Below are 21178 nucleotides of genomic sequence, written 5' to 3'. Positions count from 1 at the left end.
TACTTTTATTTATATTACGGAAAAAAACACATACTGAAACTTTTTAGTCCCTGTGTAATAAGTCAATTATGTCCACAAAAATAAAACTGGTCAAAGTCAGTTCAACGCCCATCACTAGTCTATATGAACCTAAAGAATTTTCAAGCACAGGACCCGGTAAAACAGAGCAACTAGACTATATAACGTATGCAGAATTTCAGGCTGTAAAAGCACGCATTGCAACTCTAGAAAACAAAGTCTTGACCATAGAAGCAGAAAACGAAACCTTACTAAAATCTCTTAGCGAACTGAAAAAACCTCAACCGGTATCATTCCCATCACTCTTCAACAGCAAACCTAATGAAAGTAAAAACGATCAGAATTTATTACTAAACAAAGTAGCACATGAGCAGAAACAAAGACAGCAAAAAGAATCAAGTGTTATAGTGGTAGGACTAGAGGTCTCAGACAAAAATGACAAAAATAAACAGGCAGTAGAGAATTTGTTTAGAGCTGTTGGTATCGACACTTTAATTATTGCGAAAGCCGGAGGTTTTATTCATAAAAAATCCAACACAGAACTCAGAAAAACCAAGCTCATGCAGGTCACAGTCAAAGACTGAATTGCATGCCCTGGTTTTATCAAAAGCCAGGCATCACAGTCTCATCACACCTGAGTACAAAGATGTGTTTGCTAGAGAAGACCGAACGGAGGCAGAACAATACGAATTCAACAAACTGAATCGCGAAAAAAAAAAGAGTGAAATGATGAGCTCGCAAAATTAAAGCTGCTTGACTCGCCATTTCGTTTTCGCATTCATGGACACCTTAACGCGTTAAACCAATTAACGCACAAGAGTCAGTTGCTCACCAAAAATCAGTCTTTGTCAACATCAAGAACATTGCAGACACTATCGCTAATGCCTCAAAATCAAAAATCCATGCACGCAAATAATCCATGCACGCAAAATCAAACGAAAATTGATGAGCTGAAAGCCAGAATACAATCAACCACCGAGCATAACCGCCAGATCTTACTTTTCTGGCTGAGACGTGGTTTACTGAGGCTTCAGATACTGCTTTTGCAGGGTATAACATTTTTTCACAAACAGGGTCGGAAAGATAGGAGGTGGCCTAGCTATCTAGCTAACAAATATTGAACAACTTAGCAAAAATACCATTGAACAGCTGTGGATAAAGCTTAAACTTGAAAAAGAATCATTTCTTTTAGGGTGTATCTACCGACCACCAAACAAAGATGAACTAGCACTCCTAGAAATTACCAAACCAATTCAGACTGCTACGGAGGCCCTCAAAACAATCAGTTGCGACTCCTTATTACTCTATGCTGACCTTAATTTTAGGCACATTAGATATGAAAGTATTAACGTTGGAGGAGGTGTTTGACAGCAGTCAACATACTGATCAACAGCTTACCTGTCATTCAGTTCAAGTCTTGTTTAGAGGAAAACCATCTTACACAACTTGTCACTTTCCCAATCTTTTGAAATTCACGTGTTAAAGAACAAAAGTTCACCTTGGACTTTCTTATAACCAATGAGCCAGACAGACTAATTTTCTTAACTCAAGTTAAACCTTTGAGGTCTACGCCAGAAGGACAAGCTCACCTAACTATTGTAGGTTTAATTGCATTAGTAATAACAAACAATGAACCTCAAACAACTCCTTGATTATTGTGGAGCAAGGCAAACTACACTTTTATCTTGAATTATATTAGAAGTTATGACTGATATTATTTTAAAAAATATCATTATTTTAAAAATAGATATTATTTTAAAAATATTATTTTAAAATAATAGATATTATTTATTAAAATAATAGATATTATTTTTGGAGATATTATTTTAAAAAATATCTGCGGCCGAAAAATACAAACTTTTAATTGACAAGTATAATGATACTACTTCACTATTAATACCACAAAACCATACTAGCCAAATAAAAATCCATGGGCTACTAATGAGGTCATGGAAGCTGTGAAAAAAAAGAGTAAACTCTAGGGTAAATATGTGTCAGCAGGACCAGAATCACACCAACTTATTAGAGCAGAATATGTAAAGCAGCAAAGACCATCACAAAAGTGGTGAAAAAAGCAAAACTTGACTACGAAGATGCACTAACTTCTTTGTTTAAACGTAACCCTAAGGGACTCAATTCTTATGTCAAAAGCAAAAATCAAAGTTCACAATAAAATCCATTTACTTGAAGACAGCAATGGATTGGTGACCGATAACATATTTAACGTATGTAAGACACTCAATGATTATTTTTATATTTTTTATTTGAAGTAGAGCCGCAAGGACGGCTACCTATTTTTTTAAACCGATCTTCAGCCACTTATGATATAGAAGTTGATTTTATCACTTATAAAATAGTCAAAAACAGATTGCTGAAACTTGATCCTTCAAAAGCAACAGGTCCTGATGGAATCCATCCTAGATTCTTTAAAAACTGCGCAGAAGCTTTTCCTGTCCCTTTAACAATGTTATTTAAGTCTTCCATTTTAACATTGTTTGTTCCAGATCAATGGAGAAAAGCAGAAGTAACACCTATATTCAAAAAAGGAAGTAAGTTAAAAGCAAGCAACTACCAGCCAGTTTCCAAAACCTCGGTACCTTGTAAGGTGTTAGGAAGGTTTAATCCACAATTGTATTTTGCAGCATTGTGTCAAAAACAAACTTATTACTCCAGCTCAGCATGGCTTCGTCAAACACAGGGGGTGCAACAAACCTATTAGAATCACAGGATATTGTTACAGATGCCATCAATCAGGGTTTTACAGCAAACGTAATTTATAGAGACTTTTCAAAAGCGTTCGATAAGGTACCACATGAAAGGCTCTTATATAAACTAAAGACATTTGGCATTCACGGTCAACTACATAATTGGATAAAAAGTTGGTTGACAAATAGAGAACAATGTGTCAAAATAGATAATACGTTATTGCCATGGAGAAATGTGTTTAGCAGAGTACCTCAGGATTCGGTTTTAGGTTCGCTCCTTTTTGTGTTCTACATTATCGATTTACCAAACTTAATTTTGAGTCATATAGCAATGTATGCAGACTACAGCAAAATCATAGATATTATCAAGTCTGAAAAAGATGCATTATGTCTTCAAAAAGATCTTGACACAGCTGTTAATTGATCTAAAAAATGGCTTATGCCATTTAACATTGGAAAATGTAAAGTTATGCACATGGGCAAAAAAAAAAGAAAAAAAAAAGCGAAAACATATATATACATTGGAATCACAAAATGGTCATCGCAAAAAACTCAAAACCACAGCAAAAGAATGTGATTTGGGGGTTATAGTATCTAATAATCTTAAAGTGAAGTTACAAGCTGAGCACACAGCTGCAGCTGCAAATAGAGTGCTAGGGAAATTTAAAAAAGGATTCAGAAGTTGTGATTTAGCAGCTTGGTGATATAAATACTAGCAGCATAGTAGATATAAATACAATCGAAAAAATTTAAAACCAAACCACAAAATGGATTAAGTCAATAAGTCACCTAAAATACGAGGAGCGTTTAACACCTCTTAATTTGACTACCCTTGAAAAACGCCATACACACGTATGGATCTTATACAGCATTATAAAACAATTAATGGAATTGATTCAATCAATTTTTTGGCACCACAAACCACACCAGCTTATCAAAGATCTAGGTATAGTTTAAGAATAAGGAGCCATGCCTTTGAACTAGCCATCGAAAAAAATTTGAAACATTATGAAAGACGTAACTTCTTCACTAATCAAGTAGTTAAAACTACTTATTGACTACCACAGTAAACGCACCATCACTCAACTGTAGACTTTAATAGTACAGTTTATTCACGCTTTTCAATTTGACTGGTGCAGTTATAATTGCAAATTTTGTCAGAAAAGAGGGGTCCTTGTCTCCGTCGATAATTAAAATATGCATTTTAGATAAATTCTTAACAAACTGTTTTTACTGTGCATGATTTTAATATATTTGTAAATAATAATTATTGATGACTGAATAAATAAATAAATAAACTTTAAAATAAATAATAGAGAAGCATCTGTAAATTGAGTGCATTCTTTGCAATCAGGTTGGGGCAGCAGCTATGTATTTTGGTTTAGTGAATTGGCAGGTTGAGATACACTAATATAACCTGTTTATAAAATGGGTAACCCTATGCAACATGAAAAATCCATTTAAAAAAGTGGTTGGGTCAGCATGACCAGATAATACTCCAAGATAATCAGTTTATTAAACAGATCAACCAGACAGTTGGCACATGATAACCCATTTATGATCCAAATAATCTGTCTAACCCAAGTAGCCTTTTCTAACCTAAAATAAGTTATAAATTATAATAAACAAAAAAATTAATGCTACTAGTCAAACAGGTTACTGAGTGATTCACTGCTCCCTTCTGAATAATTCATCACAGAATAAATATATTCACTTGTTCACTATCATTAAATTTCTCATGGTGCATAGATATTTGCATCCTGTGATAAGTTGCACAAGTCATTAAAAATTCTGTTTGTGAAGCTGTACCCAATAATATCTCTCTTCTAACTCTAATGTTGGGCATTTTTGTAGTTGTTTTACAATGAATAATACAAAAACATCTTCACTTCCAACAAGGGTACAAGCAACCACTATAAGAGTTGGAAGTTACTGGAATAGAAAAGATAAAGTTTATAAAGCAAGATACAATTAACAGACAACTTAAAAGATTGCAAATTGTATGTATCAGTAAAACAAGATGAAGGGAGCGAATTCCAAAGAACTGATGTTCAAGAAAAAAAACTAGACAAATAAAATAAGAGTTTTTGGAGCACTTAGTCATTAGAACAGTCACAGTAAAAAGATGAGACTTAAATGAATGAGGAGTAACATGAGAATGAATTTTAGAGCAGCGCCCATTATAGTATTTATAGAAAAGAGAAAGAAAAGCAACATCATGACGATGCAGCAATGGTTGAAGGTTGGCTGTAAGAGCAGGTCCAACTATGTTTACAATGCGTTTTTGCACCTTGTCTGAAAGGGCATCATTTGGAGATCCATTCCATATATGGCAACAGTACTTTTTCAAGCTCAAATGCCCCTTTAATCAATCAGAGAGTTTTTGGCTTGTTATCAAGACAAGTATAAATCGTAACATCATCAGCAAACAATGCCACCTTGTGATGCGTGAATTTCAGGGAGATTGTTAATGTAAATTAAAAAAGTATAGGGCCAAGGATAGAACCTTGAGGAACCCCTGAAATTGGAGGAAATGAAAAAGAGTGCTGTCCATCTAGGACAACTTTTATACTACAATTGATAAGGAAGGATTCAATAATCTTAAAGATGTTATCTGATACACCGTAAGAAAAAAGCTTACGAAGAAGACCAGTATGGCAAACTTTATCAAAGCCTTTAGAAATGTTGAGAGCAATAGCCTTAAACTCTCCACATTTAATGCACATTAAAACCTATCTGTTATTACCACTAACAAATCAACAGAGCGAGAAGATTGAAATTTATATTGATGATCAGAAAGTTATTAGATTCAAAATGAGATATTAACTGTTAGTCAATTAAAGACTCAAAAACCATATGATAGTAAAAAGACTATTGGAATGGTAGTTAGATGAGTCAAATTGCTCTTCAGAATTTATGAAAATAGTGATAACAGATGCTGTTTTCCAGGAGGCTGGAAAATAAGACTCTGATAAGCACTTGTTAAATAGTTTTTAAAGTATAGATGACAGCTCCGAAGAACACTTCTGCAAGACTATAACAGGTATGTTGTTTGGACCAAAAGCTGTAGAAGAGTCTAAGCAGGATGTAAAACTTTAACACTTTTGATTGACTAAGTTTTAAAATATTGTTTCAAAATTTAAAAGATAAAAAACTTCAGTAAAAACTTTAAATAATGAAGCATTTGTTTTCTTTTATGAATTAAATTTGTTTTGAACATGCTTTATTTTAACTTTAAAAAAAGAAATATAAACATTCTATAAATACACTAAGCACATCACTAAAAACATCTAACTTTTATGAAGCAAGACAAATTATGATAAATAAATTTAGTAGATAATCAAAGTTAAATTACCAAATATAATAAGATTATATAACCAAAAAACATCACATCCAGTTTTAAATATTAACCATTTCCTTTTTTTTATAAAGCAACATTACACAGAGATATACTCACTCCTAGTAAGTAAGGCTTCTGACCCAAATATGAATTGATTGATTGAAACACACTTTCCATGATTATTGTATTAGAATCTTTTTTTCCAGAAAACAATGTTGATAAGTAGGGCTGCACAGCGGCCTTAAAAGTAAAGTTTTTTAACTATAACTTTGTATTAGCAATTATATTAAACACAAAAAAATCAACTTAAGCATTTTTTATAAATAAAATTTATCATTAAAATAAGTTTTCAACATTATTACAATTTATTTAGAAAAACTATTAACAATCACATTCAAAGCTGACTGTTTAAAGCAATCAAAAGTGATTACATTTTTTTCAAGACTGGAGTATATACTTTTGTCATCAGCAAATAGAGCCACTATAGAGGTAAGATTATCAGAAAGATCTTTGATATAGGTGAGGAACAACACAGGAGAAATACAGTTCTAAGAATGGAACCTTGTGATACCCCTAAAATTACTGGAAATAAAGTGTTATTTATCAAGAACAACTTTAATATTGTGATTAGAAAGAAATGCTTCAATATTTTTGAAATATTTGCCAGATACACCATAAACACAACAACAGAACTATCTAGTAAAGTTATTCTAGAACCTTGAGAGACCTTGGGAGAGGTAATAAGACTGATGTATGTAAGGTGGACTTGCTTTTATTAATGACATTGTTGAAGATTGTCTAGAAATCTCTACAATCTAACTTCTTAAAAAAATAAAAGATAAAAAAATGAGATTTAGTAAACTGAGAATAATGGACACCAGCATCAGTACCTTTTTGTATCAATCAGCAACTGCACAAGAAAAAAATCATGAGTGACTTAAAACCAACAAAAAGGAATAAATGCTTCCATGCCTACCCGAATCTAGGAAATTAAAAAGACGCAATTTACTGCAGAGAGACAAAAAACATAAACCCAAGGACCAGTGATTTGTTTCAAGATTTTAAAAATTTATACACACATTCACATAAGAACTCTTGGGTTAAATTGTTTATTTTTACTATTTTCACATGAAGTTAATTTATACTTTTTTTTATTGAACAGGGAAAAAATTTTACAAACAACTTATTTTATAAATCTCATATACATAAATATGTGTAATTAAAAAAATGTAAAGCTTTCATTTTACTCTATATTATATTTTTTAATCTTTTATTTACAATTTTACTGGCAGAGCTACCCAGCTTGATTATGTGTTAAACATTTTTAACACCAAACAAAGCCAGGTAACACCCACTTAGATAACAATACCATTAAAACTCTTCTTAATCCATATAACTTTAACTTGTCTGAGTTAGCGAGAACAAACAAAAAATGTATATGCTAAATTTTTTTATATTAATAATTTTATTTATATATAAAACAATTAAATTTCACTTAAATATTAATAAATTTTTTTTAATGAAAAGTATTTACGATCATATCTTATTTTAATCAATAGATGGTTTCAATTTTTCAATTTTAAAACAACACCATAAATAAACTTTTTACTTGTAATTTAAATGATTCCCATTCCAAAATTTCATCTTGCTTTTCTTTATTTTCAGTAGAAATTTCATGTTTTACTTTTGAAATGTTGTAAAGATAACTAAACAACATAATAAAAAAATAAATAATTAATGTTTAGACTAACAATGTAGAAAGAAAAATCAATAACATTTAATTTTTAACATTTAAGCTGTTATAGAATTTAATTTAACATTTAATTCTATAACAACTTTTATGTCACATAATGCGTAAAAATTGCTTTGTGATTTTCTCTAAAACTTTACATAAGGCTGTCACTAAAATTATTACAAACTTTAAAATGAACCTTAATTTTTTGTTTAGCACATTCAGCAAGTTTATTTATCATTTAATTAAATGTAAAGCACATAAAAATCAGTGTTACAAAATACATTATTTTAACAATAGTGTCTCTGAAGACAGAAGCGAGTTAATTAGAAGGGTTGCATATGATTTCTGGCATTTTATAATGGAAAACGCTGAACAGATTGTTTTGACTTTATCCAGCAGCTTATCAAAACTAACTTTTTTAAAATAAATTAATTAAAAACTGCATTAAGAAGTTAAAAAACTTGTTTTTTTTTAATATATATTGAAACAAGACTTACCAACTAGCAGAATTAGCATTAAACAAGTAGTGATTGTCTCCACATTCTAACACTGGAAGCTGTTTAAAAAATAATAACATTACAAATACTATTTCAACTGACTTTTGATTACTTGTTAAATTAATGCTTAATGCACTCATTATATTTGAAAATTTTTTTTTAATTATTTTTGTAAAATGTTAAATGTTAAATTAAAACTACAAAGATTTAAATATTTGAAAAAAAAAAAGAACTACCTGGTTATATGTGCAACTCTTTGTTTCTAAAAAAGAAATACCTGGTTATATATGCAACTCTTTGTTTCTAAAAATATAGAAATTAATCATTTTTAAAAAGTTACATTTTGCTATAAAGAAAGTCTTGCATTTTGCTATAAAGAAACATTTTGCAATAATTTTTTTTTTGAAATAAAAAAAATAAAAAATAAAAAAACATTTACAAATAATAAAACTAAATTTTAAATTTTAAAAAAGCAATAATTTTTTGTTTGTTTCTTCTTTTTTTCAGTATATAATGCATATCCAAAAAACTAGCCTCTTTTTTAGCAAAGGCTAGGAGAAATCAACTTTGAGTAAAAATAGCCCTTGTCTTAGGGCTCTTGATTAATTTTGATTAAAAGGCTAGAGATGGTACCTCAATAAAAAAACTCATTTTGACAGATATTAACTGCATCCAGCTACTGTCTTGTAGAAGAATTCCTTGGCAAACACTTAAGGTATTGGTGTGGATTGTGCCATGTTACAAATAGATCAAGCCTTCTGAGGAGTGCAATCGAGCTCCTTATTTGACCATGCTTATAATATTTTGTTTTGACAACTTGGCCATGGCACTTTGCAAGTTTTGATAATTAGCGTGTTTTAAAAATGCACTGAAAAAACTAAGAGGAAATTAAAATAAAAAAACCATAGACTGAAAAGAGAAACAAAATCTTATCAAATGATAAAAAAATAAAATAAAAGATAAACCAGAAAAATAAAAGCATAAAATTAATGTCTGGTTTTAAATTTGTTTCACTTCATGGAATTTCGAAAATATCAAAGCTGTTTAATATAAGCTTAATTACTTTGAAACATAATTATTTAAAAACTTGAAATCACGATATTTTCTAATGTCTACTAAGCAAATAAAACACTAATCTATCAGTTTTGCCTTACTTTTATACAAGTAAATTGTTCTAAGCACCACACTAATGTCGAAATGTGGGGAAAATCATTAGGTTTAAAGGTTTGAACTAATTATTGAGATCCTTTTAAATTAAAAAAATATAATTATTCTATGCTTTTATTTTTACTGGTTTATCTTTTATTTGTTTTATTATTTGTTAAGATTTTGTTTCTCTTTTTAGTGTATGGATTGTTATTTTTTTAATTTTCTCTTGGTTTTTTCAGTGCATTTTTAAAACTATCAAACTATTAAAACATAATAAGTGCTGTGGCTAAGTTTTTTAAACAAATTATTATATGTCTGTTCAGGTAAAGGGGCCTGACTGCACACCATTCCTCAGAAGGCTTGAACCATTTGCTACAACTTTGGGTTGATTCGAAGGATTGATGTGATTGGATTATTGTCTATTGTTTAGAGTTCCATGTTCAAATACCACTATCAATGTTTGAGTCAAGTTCTGTAATAACTTAAAAACTGACTAATAACTTAAATACCTAAAAATATATACATAAAAAACCACCTGTACCATGACGTGATACCCATACGGTTTGACTGGTATCGGCAAGCAAAAAATTATACTAATGAAATCTAAATTCATTATTTGAAAAAGATTATACTTCATTATTATTTATTTTTAAAAATTCTTTTATACATACCATATTAATCTTGTTTTTTTTATTACAACTTAGTTTTTTTGTTTTGTTTTTGTAAGTATTTAATGAATTATTTTTAACAAACAATGAACATTTGTTAAGTTACCAATAAGATAAATACAATAAATAAAACTTATGTCATACGAACTTAACATGATTTTGAATTAAAAACAAAAAAGTTTTAATTGCATAAGTGAAAAAAAATTTTTAAACAGAAACATTTCTCCTTTTTTAAAAACAAAAAATTGAGCTTTATGGTTATAAAAAGGAAATTTTTCTTTCATTATGGAAGCTTTGGAGATACATTACCAACAAACCAGTCCACACAACCCAATGGGAATGAATTTGGATGATAGTCAATATCTAAACACAGGTTTTTGGAAACCAATGATGCATTTTATTCTAATTAAAAATTGTTATATAATGCTTTCTTTAATGAGTTTTTTAAACACTTTTTGTAAAAATATTTAGTTTTATAGTCTGATGATAAGACTTCTATTATCTCAAAATATCACTAATAAATAAATAATTATTTTGTATGTCTCCATAAAAAAAAGTAATTTAAAGTAGACAACTTAGTATAACATTCATTCAGGATGTCTTTAAAACTATATATATATATATATATATATATATATATATATATATATATATATATATATATATATATATATATATATATATATTTATATATATATATATATATATATATATATATATATATATATATTTATATATATATATATATATATATTTATATATATATATATATATATATATATATATATATATATATATATATATATATATATATATATATATATATATATATATATATATATATATATATATATATATATATATAGTCACTTTTAATTACTTTTGACTTTCGTCCAACATTTTCGTGTTGAACGTAAGTCAAAACCATTAATTTAATTACAAATTAATTGTTATATAAAAAAAACACAAAAACGCAAATTTAATTGACCAGAATGTTTTTAAAAACATTCTGAATGTTTTTAAAACATTCTGAATGTTTTTAACAATATAAACAATGTTTTAATTTTTATTTTTTTTAATAAAATGTTTTTATTTTTATTTTTTTTAATAAAATGTTTTTATTTTTATTTTTTTTACTGTAAATCATGCGCGGAGTGTTGCTACATCGACTATCTTATAGCCTGACTCGCAAGGGAGTGCTGCTACATCGACTGACAAATAGCCTGACTCGCAAGGGAGTGCTGCTACATCGACTGACAAATAGCCTGACTCGCAAGGGAGTGCTGCTACATCGACTGACAAATAGCCTGACCCGCAAGGGAGTGCTGCTACATCGACTGAGGGTTTGGTTGGGGCAGGCAGTCTTTCATTTAAAAAAAAAAAAAATTCCGGTCTTGCATTTTAATTTTTACTTTTTGTCAACAAAATATGGAAAAAACTTTTGGACAACATCTAAGGGTTCTATATATATATATATATTTATATATATATATATATATATATATATATATATATATATATATATATATATATATATATATATATATATATATAAACATATCAGGGCCTATTCTAGGAAAAAAATTTGGATGGTGGTGCCTCTTTGTCCTGGAGTAATTTAGTGTAAAATCAATGTTTTTCACAAAAAAAACAATATTTGCTGTAAAAAACGAAGAAAAATGCGGTCGATGCTGTCGAAAACGGTCTAGAATAGCCCCTGCATATATATATACATATATATATATATATATATATACATGTATATATATATATATATATATATATATATATATATATATATATATATATATATATATATATATATATATATATATATATACACACACATATATATATATACACATATATATATATACATATATATATAAACATATATGTATATATATATATATGTATATATATATATGTATATATATATGATATATATACATATATATATATACATATATATATACATATATGCGGTAGTGGTGTAGTGGTAAAGCGCTCGCTTCATAAGCGAGAGGTTCCGAGTTCGATCCCCACCACGTCCCTGGTAGTACCGCGCTCAACTTGTTTCTCCGCGCAGCGGCCTTGTTCGACGAGGTTCGTGTTTCGGAGTTATAGAGTTGAGAGAGGGCTATAAACACTATTAAGTAGCCTCCTCATCTGTAGTGGCCTTCTTGGCCTTGAGGAGGTGAATAACATAAAAAAAATATATTTATATATATATACATATATATATATATATACATTTATATATATATACATATATATATATATATATACATATATATATATATATATATATATACATATATATATATATATACATATATATATATATATATATATAAATATATATATATGCATATATATATACATATATATATATATGTATATATATATATTTAGTGAAAATCTTGTTATATGTAACAATAGTAATTTTTTTACTAATGTTTCATGAAACGATTTTCTTCTTAGTATTAAGTATTCTGTCTAAACTGCGGCACATGAGAGTTAACAACTTTATTGTTAACTGCTAATCAACATCAGCAGTTTTTAAAATGATTTTAATGAACAGAGAAATGACCATCCACCAAAAAACACTTGACTCATATCCATGTGTTAGCCGGTCAAACTGACTCTCCTTCAATTTCTTACTTTCCACGCTGCCTTCAACTCTTTTCTTTACTTTCTGACTAAAACTTAATTTTTGCCTAAAGTTTTGTTTATGATTGTATTAAAAAAATTGTTTTAAATCCAATAAAATTGTTTACTTTAATTTAAGCTATGCTCAACAACTCCTAACTAATCCTTTCAGGGGGAAAAAAGGATAAACAAAACCATAACAATATGTTTGATAGATATAATATTTGTTTATTTCTGCTGTCATATAAAGAATATCAAACTTTTTGTCAAAATAAAAGCGAAAATTTAAAATTAAATTTCACATGAAACCAAACTACTCAGAAGTTGGGCTTGTTTAAAATTATTTTTTAACAAAACTTTTTAAAGGTTTAACAAAAAAAATTTTTTTTGACAACATTTATATCCATAAAGTTCTATTAACTAAAATTTAATGCCTAAAATACAATTAATAATGAAATTTATAATAAAAACAATTTTTTTTAAATCTAAAATTTTTTTTTTAAACAGTTTGTGTATAAATTAGACAGTGTCGACATAAAAAATCATTTTAAACAATACCATCTTTAAAGACATTCAAAATACTACGATCTATCATTAGTATTTCAGAACATGCTTTTTTAGCAAAAAAATTGTACAAATGGGAATTTCAAAAACTAAAAAAGATAGAAAATATAACATTTAAAACTAATTGAAAATATGCATTAAAAGCTTTAACTTTTTAAACCTAAAGTTGATCCTATATCATTAAAAGTGAAAAAATTCAAAAGTTTGCTTATTATAAAATTGTATGCAAAATTGGTCCTACTTTACAAATTTTAAAAAGTTTCAACTAAATTTAGACCGTAAATTGGTCTATTTTTATTTCTAAATGAAGTGCTGAAGATGTTTTTCATAGTTATGACCCTTGCAATGATCTAGCAACTTTATATAGCAACGATGTTTTTGAAATTAGAATAAACTTCTGATTTCTTCCACCCAAAATGTATGTTTGAAAATAACGAACAGACAAGTAAAAAAAACTTGGAGTTTTACATGACTGGACCATCCTGACTGTTGAGCGATTACATTTGTTATTTTCTTTTTAATATCTTATTGTTTTTCTCAGTTCGTAACTTATATTTATTGGTTATTATTGGTTATTTTTAGTCACTGTTTCCAGCATAAAATTTATTAAACTTGCCAACTTGACCTAAACATTTTCCAAGTTATTTAATTATTTTTTATTAAGTTATTTAATAATGTTACATCTACAACTTGAACTAAAATAGAATTTTTTAATTTGAATTTTTTTTTAAAATTTGTTCTTAAAAACAAGCGTAACTATAGTCATTTTGTTGATATCAAAATATACGGAAATCATAAAAAAATCTTTATCTTTTATCTATAAAATAAAAACTACTTGATAAGTTTTATTGATTTTAGTTCAATTTGTTTCCCTATTATTATTTAATTTGTTTGCCTATTATATAACAATTACAAAACATTTTTTTTAATTTTTATCAATTAATAAATATGGTTTAAAAGCTATTAAGGAAACAGTTATGAGGTATTTTGAGGCCCAACATGGTTAATTGACCTATTATATAAACTATTCTTTTAATATTTTGTCTTTTATTATATCTGAAAATCCTATTATTTTCATCAAAAAGTGTTTTAAAAATTAGTGAGATAATATAATAGTATACCTTAAAATCACTTTTCAAATAACTTGGCACATGTTAAATATTTTTTCAAAAAAAATATGCATTTAATATTTCCTTACGAATTTTAAAAAATTGAAAAATTTTTCTTTCAATTTAAAAATTTGTTTTAATCATTTTATTTTTAAGAATTTTTTAAGATTTTATATTTTATTGAATAAAAAAATTTAATTTTTTAACTAAAAGTGAAAAAAAGACTTTTTTACAAGATGATAACTCAGTTTTATTTGAAATATAAGTTGACATAGTTTTAAATAATTTTTTTTTATATATAATTAAGGAACCATTAAATATTCAAGGGTCTTGTGAGATCCCTAAAAACATTTTTTATTTAAAAAAATTTTTAAATCATTATTATACACATAAAAGTGTCAGCAGATATTTTTCAGAAATATAGTTTTAAATTATTATTTCAATAGTATATAATTAAAGTAAATTATTTTATTTAGTAGATTATCAATGGAGACTTATTTAGGTGAGTATTTTAGGTTAGTTTTAAGACTATCTATAGCCTTAAATTATGTGTACATTAAATTATGTGTACCTATAATTAAAGAACAATAAAACCTGTAACAATTATAGTTGTTGCAAAAATTAATAGCAATAAAAAAAACTAATAAAAATGATAAAAATTAAAAAAAAAAATTAATAAAAGTTAGCAACTCAACAAAGAAGCAGGAAAACTTTGGTATAAAACCCTTAAATTAATTTTGGGCCTTACTTAAAACAAGAAGCTCATAAATTTTTTTATTTATTGTGATATTACCACTTCCAAGTAGTAATATCACAATAAATAAAAAAATACTTATTCCTGATCTGCAAAAACAGGTAAATGCCAGAGAGAACATCTAATTGTAAAAATTGCTATTTTCCATAAAACTATTTAAATAAGAAAAATGCACTGAAAACCTGTCTAGACTACACAAGTGTGGAAACGTGGATGTTACACTTGAATAAGAGTTTTAATATTCAATTATTTTCTACTATTTCAGTAAATTTAATCTTTTAATTTAAGTAAACAATGTAAAATAAGTGCTAAAAAAAGTTAAAGAATAAGAAAAAGTAAAAAAAAAAAAAAGGATTGAGACTAAAAATTTTACTCTCAAAATTTTTTGTTAAAAGTGTGTTCTGATATGGATTCTTTAGAGAAATGTCTGATTTTAAAAACAGTAAAACAAATTAATATCTGTTGTTATATACTTTTCTATATCCTTAATTAAGTCTTCTTTGTAACAAATCAATAGTCGAACAAACTTTTAATTAATCATTTAAAAGTAGTTGTAATTAATCACCATTTTAAAATAATTAACTATTTTAAAACGAAGTAAATAGTAAATAAAAAAGCATAGGAACTATATGTGATGATCTTATAAACAATGTGGGTTAAAAACAATAATATTTTAATTTTTATCTGACTAAAATAATTTTAATATACTTAAATTATCAATAATAGAACTAAAAAAATATTAATATTACAGGGTTCATGGCAGTTTTAAAAATCCATTTTCCCTGAGTTTTCCCTGATAATTCCCTGATTTTTCTATATTTTTAAGTATTTTTTCCCTGAGTTTGTGCGGTGGAAAGTATATATTTTTCCCTGTTTATTTTGAAGGATATATTACTTTCACAACTGAATCCTTGTTCCCAAAACATATAGTTACTACAGTAACCCATTTATCTAAACATATAGCTACTATATATTATAAATATTATAAAACCACTGTAGTGAGCAACTTTCAATATTAAAAAAGATTCAAAAACTGGATACTGCAAAGTAATGTCAATCTAAATATTAAAATAAAAAATATTTCCTGAGTTTTCCCTGATATTAAAGATTTTCAAGAAATATTCCCTGACTTTTCCAGGTATTCCCTGATTTTCTAAATTTTAAAAACTTTTCCCTGGTTTTTCCTGAGTGCCATGAACCCTGTATTAGTTTTGGCTTGAAAAATTGCTTAGGATCTATATAAAGTAACTATATTTATATGACACTTCTATTAAAATTAAAAGCCAACCTTAATACCTTTTTTTTGTGAAACTTGTATATCTATAGGAACTTCAAAAAATAGACTAGAGGCAATAATTTTAAGAGCAGCTGGGTTCCCGGCATCGGTAATCAACTTTAAAGGATTTTTTGAACTTTTGGTATTCATACTTCTTTTCTTTATACACAAAGCTAAACGAAGTGTTGCAGAACCAGTAAATGTTTTAAAATCAGTAGGTAAAATAAGTGAAACTATCCTATTTGATTCCAACACTTGCCGCAAAAATCTAGTACAAATCATAGGAAAAAGAATTGCAATTATACATCATGTTTACGTGTTCGAGCAAGACCATGTGAGCGTAGCGTTAAAATCGGACTTAAAGACTTAACATCACTATTATACACTAGGACTAGATACGTATGTACTAGATTATTTTTACGTTACTGGTACAAACTCTTTCATTAACTAAATAGACTTTAGTGTTGATTGGAGTCCACTGTTGTTTTCGCTTACCAGCCTTTTTTAAATATTAGGGTTTGGTTGTTTTTTGTTTTTGAAATTGTATGGTAATTTAAGTTCTAAAATTGACTGGTTTGTGTTCTTTTTGTTTGTATTTTTTTGGGGAATAAATATAGAGAGAGTTTTTTACTTTCTTTTTACTCCACCAGAATCCGAAACTCCTTTTATTTAATTAAATAAAAAATCTGAATTAATTTCTAAATGTAGGCACGAAAATAAATACCTCTTAAAAAATTATAAAAACAAATAACCAAATTAAACTTTCCCCATTCCAAAGAAAATTATTTCATAATTACTTTCTGTAACTTCCCGTTAACAAAAAAATATAGTAATTAAAAATATTTTATCATAATTTATAACTTCCTGTAAAATATTTTTTTTTATAAATTAATTTTTTTTTGAGATTTAGTAACTCTTCCTGATGATCCAGCAATGGTGAAACTTCAAGTCGAAGATAAAAGTTAGATAAGTGTTTTTTACTAATTTATATATATATATATATATATATATATATATATATATATATATATATATATATATATATATATATATATATATATATATATATATATATATATATATATATATATATATATATATATATATATATATATATATATATATATATATATATATATATATATATATATATATATATTAGGGTAGGTCGATTTTTCACTTTTTTTTTTAAATCGTAACGGCTAAGGTACTGAAAGTTGTATTTATATATGTATAACAAAAAAATAACAAGTTGAAGGTGTTTAGTCAAACGGCGGCTTGCGGATTAGCGATCAAAATTCAGAAGTACCCTTATCAACATTTGGTATAAAAATAATAACTTTTTGCTTGTGGTTTCATACTTTTCAATACGTGCAGACAAAATTTTAATCAAAAAAGTTTGACACACCATTTAAAATCATTTATACGTTTTATCGTTTTGTTTTATTAAGTAAAAATGTTACAAGTCCAGTTCATATTTAAGTATAAATTTTTTACTTGTAGTATATCGATTATCTCATTAAACACTCAATAAAATCCAATAAATAATTATTATTAGTTTAATTAGTTATTTAAAAAGCAATATTAAACTAAAAAAAAATTATTTCAAGAATGTAACAAGCAAGTTATGCAAATAAATCATCGTACGACTGAGAATATTGACCTTTTGATAAAAACCTTTGACGCATTTATCAGCTAAGTAGTTTTGTTAGTAAAGATTTATGCCTGGCTTCAAATCCATATACGGTGTTAGAAGCTTTAGAAACTAATTTGACACATCTCTCAACGCTCTGGGAATGAGAGGGGAGGTCTTGATTATTAGGTTTTATTTTATTTTTAATGAATGTGTAAATATCTTCATCGAAAAACTCTTTTGTAGTTGGTGGCTCTATGTCAATATAAGCAAGATCAGCAACATCAATAAGAGATATCCAGCTCGTAGCATTCCAATTTATTTGAGGGATTTTCTTTTCTATTCCATAACTGCTTTTGTTTCTAAAAGTAAAAACATTGTTACTTTCAAAAAACATAGGAAAGAAAAAAAAAATTAATAACCTTAATTAAAACTTAATATAATAAAATACAGCACAATACATTTTTAAAAAGCTTTGTATACAGATACCTGATATATTATAAATAGAAAAACCAATTTAAAAAAGTTTACTGTTTCCTGAGAGTAAATATTGTCTCAAATCCGAGAGTCCTGATCTCTTCATCATTATTTTTAACCATTGCGTAGAGAAAATTTGCAGGTATCAAACAGAAAGCATTACCTTGTTTGTTTTTTTTTTACAATTCTTTTTACATCATTAAACTTAATAAGATTCAATTGATTAATAGTGAAAAACGGAATCTGGGGGGAATTTTGCAATTTGGAAGATTTCCTTATTTGAAACCATGATGGAGCATAAACTTTAACAATATAATGGGTAAGCTTTGTCAGACTTGCATTTGGAGAAATATCTCGAGTGTATAAACAAAGAATTCGTATAGAAAGGGTTAACCATCGAGCATGATTAATTGGACCTATTTTATAGTTAGTCCATTTGTTGTCTATTTTACCTAATCCAATACCTTTACAATATTCGTAAAGAAGATTTTGATCAAAACTAATATCTTTTAATATCTCATGTGAAATATATCCTTCAGTGATAGAAGTTTGAATTGCTTCAAACTCAACTTGAGGTTGTCTATGAATTTCTTCAGAGCATCTTTTCCCAATTAATCCACTAAAATTTTGTGGACCGGTTGTTTTTCCATCTAAATTTTTAAAAAAGGCTTTTAGTGGGAGTTCATTCTGATGAAGGCTACAACCTATTGTGTGAAGTTTCCTTCCTATCAACTCTTCCAGATTAACCACCAAGCCACTCCTCCAATCTGTGTTTGATGCAGAATTATCTAAAAGAATACCACGGATGCTCTTCAGACTGTCATATTCTTCAAGTACACTAAATGTCTCAAGAGCAAGAACATCTCCAGTAGCACCAACAACGGGTATTGTTCTGTGTGTCAAGTAGATACCGTGAGATTTGCCATCCTCATGTGTAAAAATAAGATGATGTTCTGCAGCAACACATTTTGTTATGAAATTTTTTCCTTCAGAACTAACTGTTTTTAAGTATATTTTTGTGTTCTTATCTATCTTTCCATCTAAACCAATGCAAAATAGTTGTGTCTTCTCTTCTGAATCTGCGTTTTTTGAAATTACTTTTTTTTTTGACTTAGCTCTGTCTAATTTACACTTATCCATTAGAATATTACTGATGTCAACTTCCGGTAGCAATAGATGCTTGATATCATGGAGTAAGGCGTTTCCAAGAGCTGGGCCGAGATTTGAAGAACATCCGCCTCTGACCAGTTCCATGGCATATCTTGGAAACTTTTGAATACTATAACCTACCTGACTTCTTTTACTTGGTTTCCATTCATCCTGTTCCTTAAGTAAAAAATTTAAAATACTTATGATAAGTGATTTTATTATTAATAAGCGTTAAATATATACTAAACAAATAAAAATTTTAAGGCCACGCAAATAAAAATACCTGAGATGTTATTATTTCAGATATACATTCTGGGGAAACTGGTAATAAACTTGAAAGCTCATTATTAATATGTTTGTGATGTGACATATTTCTTTCCTTCACTTTAATCCTGTTGTTTTGTTTTATAGCAGATGTATCTACCGAGGACATCTGAAACAGCCCTTTTGGTCCTGTTTTTAAACGCTAGTCCCGTATATAAGCTCTTTCTTCTATTGGAACTTTTGCTTCTTTGGGGCATATGCAAATAATGTGTTCCATTTTGCATTTTTATTTTTTGCACTTTACATAAACATTGTTACATGACACAATATCCAATGAACAGCAACAAGCAGATATGTCAAAAAGTTTGTCTAGTTTAGAATCTAGGTTTCGTTTGATTTTTGCTTTAGCGTGTTTGCGGTTTATGCTTTTTACAGTTGCAAATAGATTTTTAATTTTTATTTCAATAGATTTATCGTTTGTTAAAGGTAATCGTGGATTGACAGATAACCATATAGATTTAAAACACATGAAACACGCTTAACAATTGCCCAAAAGTTCGGCTTAATGTCAGAACTATCTAAGAAGTAATAAAATTGAATCAATTGTCTGTATGTGCTTGGATCCGTTGTAGTTAAATCACAAGGGCAACCTCCGTAATTCTCTTCACTTTTCGATCGTGTATAGGGCCTTTTTTTTATTTTTGGCATTTTTTATTTTTTAAAACTAAATACTTTGTTCATATTATTATTACGAGACACATAAAGACTCAGGCGAATCAAAAAGTATATTTTAAGAAATATTTATTAGCCGCTTATAAATTGGATATTTTGGCGTTAAGTTAAAAGCAGTCAGAGACTTTACTAAACACTACGAAACTACGAAGTTAAATATTGTTTACAAACAAAATACAATACATGCGTGCTTTAAAAAATAAAGAAAAATAAATTTTATAAAACAGCGAAAAGTAGTTTACGAAGTATGCAAATTCTCAAAATCCATTGAAGTTCCGCAAAAAAATATTCAGTTAAAACACTTAAATTTGCTATTTTTGTTACTTACATATAAATATCCAACTTTATATTGCTTAGCGGTACTTACATACCCAAATCGACCTACCCTAATATATATATGTATAATATATATATGTATATATACTGTTTTTGCATGGATAACGTTAGCATTTAGGT

General features: G+C 27.6%; 2 protein-coding genes across 4 annotated transcripts in view; one reads left to right on the top strand and one right to left on the bottom strand.

Annotated features, from left to right (window-relative positions):
• The window catches only part of LOC100205925 (methionine--tRNA ligase, cytoplasmic), a 47397-nt gene extending 30406 nt beyond the window's left edge, over positions 1-16991 (bottom strand). The window contains exons 1-5 of one of the 3 annotated variants that reach the window (XM_065808975.1): positions 16488-16991; positions 8532-8557; positions 8296-8354; positions 7673-7769; positions 6181-6303 (exon numbers count right to left, since the gene is read on the bottom strand). In XM_065808975.1, coding sequence (XP_065665047.1) covers positions 6181-6303; positions 7673-7769; positions 8296-8354; positions 8532-8557; positions 16488-16749 — 567 coding nt within the window. In that variant the 5' untranslated portion in view covers positions 16750-16991. Of the gene's footprint in view, positions 1-6180; positions 6304-7672; positions 7770-8295; positions 8355-8531; positions 8599-16487 lie in introns of all 3 variants that reach the window. The other 2 variants (XM_065808976.1, XM_065808977.1) reach the window with 2 other exon arrangements.
• LOC101239728 (ELL-associated factor 1) overlaps positions 20-21178 on the top strand; it is a 107418-nt gene continuing 86259 nt past the window's right edge. The window contains exon 1 of the mRNA XM_065808979.1: positions 20-63. The gene's annotated coding sequence lies outside the window, so the exon portion shown is untranslated. The remainder of the gene's footprint in view (positions 64-21178) is intronic.

This window comes from Hydra vulgaris, chromosome 11, assembly GCF_038396675.1.
Source record: "Hydra vulgaris chromosome 11, alternate assembly HydraT2T_AEP".
Classification (NCBI taxonomy): domain Eukaryota; kingdom Metazoa; phylum Cnidaria; class Hydrozoa; order Anthoathecata; family Hydridae; genus Hydra; species Hydra vulgaris.
This window is presented reverse-complemented; position numbering and strand designations above follow the sequence as displayed.